General features: G+C 43.9%; 1 protein-coding gene across 1 annotated transcript in view; it reads right to left on the bottom strand.

Annotated features, from left to right (window-relative positions):
- Positions 1-275: 275 nt before the first annotated feature.
- Positions 276-8,069, bottom strand: part of TMEM42 (transmembrane protein 42) — a 98,463-nt gene continuing 90,669 nt past the window's right edge. The window contains exon 3 of the mRNA XM_086941752.1: positions 276-1,361. Within this exon, the coding sequence (XP_086797878.1) occupies positions 1,218-1,361 (144 nt within the window). The 3' untranslated portion in view covers positions 276-1,217. The remainder of the gene's footprint in view (positions 1,362-8,069) is intronic.

The following is an 8,069-nucleotide window of genomic DNA, read 5'->3' as shown; positions in this document are numbered from 1 at the left end:
TTATTTTAGATTTCATCTTTTAAAATATTTTATCATATCAATGTCAGTTGAGTGCCGGCAAACCAGCAATGTGCACAGTGTATGGGCTCGGCCAAATTAGCGGCCACGGTAACAGTCTAAAACAATGCCTTTACTTGTGCCCGCTCCTTAGGAGAAGGTAGAGAAAGAATTCAGACACTTAATTCTAACAATGTTAAAACATAACTGAAATCCTGACAACAGGTTCTTGGAAATATCTACTTGTATAAATTTAAGAACAAAAACAAAATCCACTAATTGGGTCCATAAAGTTTTAATTTTCGGGTTAATCTTCATAAGTTCAGTGCAGTCCTCCAGCAGAACCACAAACGATTGCTGATGAAATATGAATACCTTTGTTAGTTGTTAATCAGGCATGTCAAACAACGTAGCTCAGCTCTGACAGTCTGTGTTTGTTGTTTTCTCTTCACTCCTAGTTGGAGGCATTTACAGGATCAACATTATCTCCACCTGTGCAACCACTTACTATTTGTCCATAATCACTTCTAAGTCATTATTTACCTACCTTCATTTAACAATACATTTAAATGCACCACGTGTGATACCATCATCTGGGAAAACGTCAGCTCCTAACTAATTCGTCTTCAATGCACTATGTAACACCAAGCACAGCATTCTGAAGCAGTGTATACGTGCAGTCATTTCCCTCCACAATAGTCATTTATATGACACAAACAGTGGGGCAAAACCATGAATTTTTTGTGTATTAAGTTTGACATAGTTCGTCAACAATCCTGAACATAAAGTAATTTTGCGGCTTCACCGCATGGGAGAGGGTCACTAGGCTCTATGCTGCCAGAGACTAAGCAAAGTGTAAATCTGAATAAAAAATTCCAATACTGTTATAGAAGTGCCATCTTTTGCTTCAAATGTCACCCTCTTTAAACACTTGCTTATTTTTTCATTTAGGTTTTTTACAACTTCCGACAGTCCTTCCTGTTGAAATCTTGATTGTCATCTCTGGTCACCAATATACTGCTTAAATATTTTGCCAATAAGTTAACAAATTACTCTGAGCCCACTTTAATAAACGTACATTATATTGTATGCAACTTTGGAACAAATTTGTTTACTTTGCTTTATAAAAAAAGTATCTTAATTCCAACACCTTGACATTTCTTATTTCAAAATGTACTTCTGAACAAAGCTCTAATTTCATGCCTAAATTATCATCAAGGCTATTTTTCTTTTTTCTCAGAATCCATTTGATCAGCATGAGGTGGCCCGGTGTGCAGCAACAGCAGCCCCAAAAGGGTGATTGAGATTCCTACCCACCACAGCAGATTACACACTTCTCCCAGGAGGATCTTGCCAAGGAACGCCTGTGGAAAAAAATGAAAAGAAATGCATCATGACTATACTTTTCAAACAAGAAGCTCTTACTCACCTGCCACAAGAACAAAAATGCTAAACTGTTGAAAGTACCTCGCAATAGTAACAAAGCATGAAGGGAAACAGGTACTTACCTCAAGGTATAGATCAGCACATTAAAATCTTTGTCAGATTGATATCCTTAAAATACCTGCATGCAGTTTGGAAAGAATCAAATTTAACATTTCGCTTTGTTTTATGGTAAATTTTCAATGTACCAAACCCCATTTGAAAAAAAGAGATCCACGCGAAACATAGGCCCGTTATAAATCTAGGAAAGGAAGCCGTTTTAGGAATAACTGCTACAGACTGGTCACATTTTTGTTTACTTCAACATAGGGCCCTCCTTAAATTCAAAATATTTTAAGAGTAACAAACAACGAAAAGCAACTCTGGTGAAGTGCCATTGAGAAACACATCAATTACAGAGAGAAAAAAAATGTTTTTAGGGCTATTGTTGCCACCTGCAAGTTCATATCTAAAAAGTAAAGCATAAACACGATTTGCACAGTCTTGTATTTGGAAACTATTCAGATCCCAGCCAAGGTAAGTTGCTTTGAAAGTTTGGCTGCTTCGGTCACATTCGTTGTACAGTTTCTTTTTTGTGACCTTTGCAATGATCAAATTGCCTTTTGGTGATGAAAATGTGTATACGGCGCAACCCACCATGAGACTGTCTGCTCAGACAAAATATGGTCCATTTGCCTCCTTCGTACACTGACCGTCAAACAGCAGATGTAAAAACAAAACAAGGGTTTTGAAAAGAAATTGCAAACTTAACATGTTGATTACTAAGGGAACCAAATGAGGCTTTAGGCAAGACACAGGGATGAATACAACTTTAGTCACTGAAAGGGTTGCATCATACTGTGTTTTAAATTAATAAGAAAGTACATATCACCGACTCACAATGATGGGGCAGGCATTCTACATGTCCATAGCTAATACACGACCTAATTTCTCAATTTAGATCTCAAGTGGGTGAACAAGTCTGAGTAGTTTAACAAGAAACATCAGTCAAGAGGATCTTTGAAAAGCAACTAGAACTTTGCTTCTCAAAGAGTTTGGGCGTCTGCCGGGTCTTCTAGGAGGCAAACGACAGGATACCTTCGAGGTCACAGCTGAGCTAAAAAATATTATTTCAATTCAAAGAGAACCAAACTGAAAATCAAAGTAAGCCTGCAGCTAACCTATTTGCACATGCTGATGACCCCCCTGCTTTAATAAACAGTGACATAGAGAAGTCTTTCAAGCACAATGAATCATTCAGTTTATTCATAACCCTATCGGAATTCAACTACAATTAATCTAGGCACAACTCTGTTAGGTGCCTGAATGTCCAGATGTTGTTTGGTCTGGCTACCTGACGTTTCGTCTCCTTGAAGAGACATATTCAAAATAGATTTTAGCCAACCAACAACCGGCATTCATTAAAAAGAACACCCTACAACAAGGTGGGGGCGGGAGGGATCATGATAACCTGAAGCAAGCTCCTACTCTCTGTACAATTTACTTCTTTCCCCATGAACAATTACGAAAAGGCAATTCTGAAGGGACCAGGTTACATCTGAGTTTATGGCCACCTCAGAATACAACAGGAACTAGCACAGAACGAAACAGCAGTCCACATCACAACTGTAAGCAACTATTCCGAGATGTAAGGGAATTGTTTTCTATGTCCTGTGAGCCTTTTATTCGGGGCTTGGAGTTCAGGCAAGAATAGAACATGCTCGTAGTGATTGAACAGACAGTTCACCATAGGCTGGATTAACAAAAAAGTAAATGAAAGTGTTATATATGTACAGCTAGGATATTTATAAAAGATACTCACTTTTGGAGATTAAGTTCCTCTGCCTCCATATGCATAATTATGCATGCAAAGGCTTAGACCAATTGTGGGTTAGGCCAAGGTGCCACTTAACTTACTTTTCTCCTAAATTTGCTTTGGAGACAAAATACAAGTTGGTGCTGACTCATCCACATACCTCCTCCCTCAGTGCTATGCAGGCAGATTAATGTGCATGTGACCTCTCAGTGAGCAGGCTCATCAGCTTTCTGACGTCAACATCCACATCCACCCACTCTACCTGGAAGCCAAGAGATGAAGTGAATGTGCAGGGGCATAAAAAACAGGGAGGGACTGGAGGGAGCAATTGATGGTTTCTCGCTGTGGTGTAAACCGAGGGGTAAAAGAGAAAACTCTAGAAGCAAACAAAACAGCGAGTGGTATGCAAGGCAAGTTACACTGCAGTGGTTACAGTGACTGTAGGCAGTGCCAACTTGATTATCTCAACTTGACATTCCATAGACCTATTTAGTAAAATAGCTACAATTCGTTAATGCTTTTCAAGCTGATTTGACTTTATGGCCACCAGAGGCATCATTGATCAATGAATGCATAGACTTAAACGGTCCTTGTACAGGGAAACTTACACATTGAATACCTTTACACTTATTTCAGTATTCATAAAACTGCAAATTCATAGTAACTGTCGGGGAAGAATACTCCGCACATAAAATGGAGGGCAGGCCTATCTTTTTTGTGCGAAGTTCTCTGCAGTCGTAAAGTTACTATTAAATTGCAGTTTAGTTAAATACAAAAAAGAGTAAAATAACACAAATGTGTATGCTTACTTTTTAAAATAAGGACCATATTTTTCCACGTCTATAGATACTTATACAGATGTATCTTTCTCTGTCAACTAAGGAAAAAGTGCAAAAGGTAAGTGAAATGTAGGCATGGTGGACTTCTGCAGTGCATTCTTTTATTTATAATGTTTATGATTACACCACCTGAAATGGGACATACTTTGTACACTTTACTGCAATTATGATGATCCGCCCGTTACCCTCTTGTTGGCCTTCTTATTCACTGAATGAACTGTTGTTCTTTGTGGTTAGCTGTCTGATCCGAAGACAGTGAACAGCAGACCAGGCTGGTTTTCCCATACAGCCCCTCAGATCAGATTATACCAGCAATGTTAATGCTGGAGCAAGTGTGCCTGCTGGCTCCATTGGGCCAGAGATACTTCACCATCCCCTCTCCTACCAGCACATCTCAAGTGTTCAAGTTTGTGTCTGTCGATACGTAAAACGAGGCCTCTGGAGGTTCTTGAAGAAGAGAGGCAGCTGGTACTTCACTATCAGGTAGAAATAAGCTCAGCTCCAATTGAAGATCATTTAAACAATAATGGCCAACAGGATGTGACTCCTACCATCCCTGCTTTCCATTAAATGTATGTCTCTTTACATCTAACAACAGTTAAACTGAAGCATAAGTGTATGGCCAACCTTGTCCTCAGCCTCAAGTGCTTCATCTGTTACACTTTCTACCAGGCCTTAATTCACAGCTCACTCCAAGCACCCTCAACTCTGCCTATATATTGACTCTCAATGGTATATAATGGGCATGCTAAAGGGAATGTCATGTACAATGACGGGTAAAGGAAATACCAATCAGATTTATTTTTAACCTATTGGAACTTTCTTTCTCTTTTGTTCAGCCTACGTCACTTATTCCTGTCTTTGCTGCAGGAACAACAACTAACTTTACAGACACTGCACATCCTGAATTTCACTCATCATTTATTGAGGACAACTCAATGCCGGACCAGACACGGGGGCGTTCCCGACATTCTTTGGCTTTTGCCGACGTCACGCGACGCCGGGAACGCCCCCGATTCTGGTCCGGCATTGCCGGCACCCGCCTTCCGTCGTCAGCGTCTCTCCTCCCCCTTTCCCGCCCCCTCCCGCTTGTTTCCTAGTGCCCGCCTTCGTGCTCCGGCCTCTCGTCCCCCTTTCCCGCCCCCTCCCGCTTGTTTCTTGGTGCCCGCCTTCCCGGCCGTCGAATCTGTTCCTTCGTGCTCCGTCTCTCCTCCCCCTTTCCCGCCCCCTCCCGCTTGTTTCCTCATGGCCGCCTTCCTGCTCCAAGGCCGTCGTCGGCCGTCGTCAGCGTCTCTCCTCCCCCTTTCCCGCCCCCTCCCGCTTGTTTCCTCATGGCCGCCTTCCTCCTTCCCCGCCCCCGGAGCCCGGACACAGACTCAGCGCGGCGGCTGCACTCCACCCGGACCCGGCAGGTTTCTGGGGCCCAACACCCCTGTCCAGCAGGTAAGAACTGCACCCCGGGAGGGAGGCGGGGAAGAGACTCGACCCCACTTGCTTAATCTTCCCGACGGCCCCCAGCGACTAGGGACCCTTATGACAGCAGGCCTTCCCTCCTCTGGCGCACTCTGCTTCCGTGGGTGCCCCCCGGACCTTTGCCGATAGGTGTGAAGTAAATGTTGTGTGAGTGAAGTCTGCATGAGTGTCCCGGATGAGAGATGCAACGTGAGCCACCTAGCGTTTCAGGCAAGTGCAGATTCTGCCTTGAGCCACATTAAAAAGCTCACAAAGACAAGGGTTTCTTTGGCATTAACATCTGTGCTCTTGTCAAAGTTGTGTACATCGGAATTTCTAGAGTTGTAATATGTACTTGTTAATAGGTATAAACTTATTGGTTTGAACACTGGATTCTTAAACGGCATGTCCAATTAGGAACAAATGGGATGGGGATGTGTATTTGTTGCTGCTCAACCTATGATGTGTATGGAACCACATGGCAAAGAGATCATTTAACTTCCAGGCCTCCCGGCTCCGGACTTAGCTCTCAGAGCCCCGCCGCCATCTTGGGCCAGGGTCCGGACCGGCGCACCTCTTGAGCCGCGTTTCTCCAGGTTACGGCTGCGGCGGGCTTCAATGTAGGACCCTAGTGTTGTTTCGGGTCTGTCGCGGTCCTTTTGGTGGAGAAAACGGGACTTTGAGCAGGTTTGAGACGTCGGTATATTGTTGTGTATTCCAAGTTCCTTGTCCACTCATGAAAGTATTTATTGTCTTTAAGAGTGGATTGGATTTGGGAAATGAGTTTAGAGGAGATTGGAGTTTGGGTGTCGGGACAATTACAGTCGCAATAAAGATAATTTAAATGCAAAGAGGTCAGCAGGGGGCAAGAACTGACGTGGCCGTGACAGAATTAATCAAAGGAGAAGGGTTTGGCCGGGGGAAGCCCCCTCCAGTATCTAAGGGGGTGCAAGTGGTGAAAATGGAAGGCGAGACGCCTGGCGCCTGAGACATCTGCATCGAAAGTGAAATCACATCCACCGAGTAAACTCGCACGTCATCGACATGTCAAGGCATGATGAACCAGGAGAAAGGGGCCGGCATGATCTGAGACCCACCCCCCCTGTCTCTCCCCCCCCCCACCCCCCCTGTCTCTTCCCCCCCCCCTGCCCCCCCTGCTCGTGTGATGACTCCGCAAACAGCTGCTACGAACATCACAACGTCCGCTGCACTTGAGGCCTCTTGATGCGGTCGACTCTTGTCACATACATTGGATAATGAAATCAGTGACCATTTACACCCGACTGAACGGTCTTTTGCCACTTCTAAGCAGTTTTTAGTAACACGTTTCAAGTGCATTCATCTTACCGACCTATGAAGTATAAAATACTGAGCTGGCCTTCAATCTATTCAACTCTGTCGGTTGCAAGTAGATCTCTGTAACAGGCGACCCCCCCTCCAGATATTTAACCAGCTAAGTAATGCACTCGTTTTGGGTCTCTATGTTTCGTAGTTAAAAACAAATAATCTTGCCTGGGTATAGAGTAAACTCTTTAATCGTGCTTCTGATAGGCCATAAGGAAGTAAATTGAAGTCTGCTAAAAAAACAATGTGTGACCGTGCAGTTTACATGGGACAGTGTTCCATCACAGTGCAGCTTTAAGAAAAAATGCTATACAATCGAAATGATCATATTACCTGTGGATATGCACAATTACCTTCTGCCTGCACCCTGCTATGTTACATAGACACAGTGAAGCCTGCTACCCATGCAGTCGAGCGATGTGCACCTGCAGTTTTCTGATACGTGAATCACCAGTTATTCTTGCTGTATCTTAGCTGGGCTGCATAATATAAGAGCATAACGGCTGGGGTGTCCAGACCTCACTCGTCATCTGGTTTGTAGGTCTATGGCTGCAGCTCTGGGTTGTTTTCCTGACAACATAAAATTGTTGAAACTTTGTTGAATGCGAGATAACGTATCCTTAAGGGGCTGTAGTGAAACTGTGTAAAGAACAGGAGCTGGGGAGCCCTGTCATCTGTATTGCCACTGTGCTTCCCAACCTGGTTAGTCTGACTTTATCCCAATCAAAGAAGTATATTTTTTAATTGCTGCAACAGATCAGAAACATTATAAATAGTATTTCTTTGCTAAAGACGTGACATTTCCAACCCTAGTTATAGAATGCGGTCTTTCACCCATTGTAAGGAAAGCTGAGCTTCCAGCATCACCTAGACTGTCGGTTTTAAAAGGCCTACAAACTGCAATTGTGAGAAGTGAATGAGGTACACATTTTTTCCGACCCACTCTTCAGCTTTTCAGTACATCTAGGTGGCCCAGGGAATGAAAAACAAAGGTGACTTTCCAGATCACCTACTAAATATTAAACTCAGATAACCATGTTTGTTGCCATGGTGGCTTATCGTCTACTCGTCTACCCCGTTCCCGCCCCCTACTGCTGCCTCGCTCTGTGTCTCTGACCCCGTTCCCGCCTCCCCCCCCTACCGCTGCCTCGCTCTCCGTGTCTCCCCGGCCCCGTTCCCGCCCCCCTACCGCTGCCTCG

Source organism: Lissotriton vulgaris, chromosome 10 (genome assembly GCF_964263255.1).
Source record: "Lissotriton vulgaris chromosome 10, aLisVul1.2, whole genome shotgun sequence".
NCBI lineage: Eukaryota > Metazoa > Chordata > Amphibia > Caudata > Salamandridae > Lissotriton > Lissotriton vulgaris.
The sequence above is the reverse complement of the archived record's forward strand: the minus strand, read 5'-3'. Positions and strand labels throughout refer to the sequence as shown.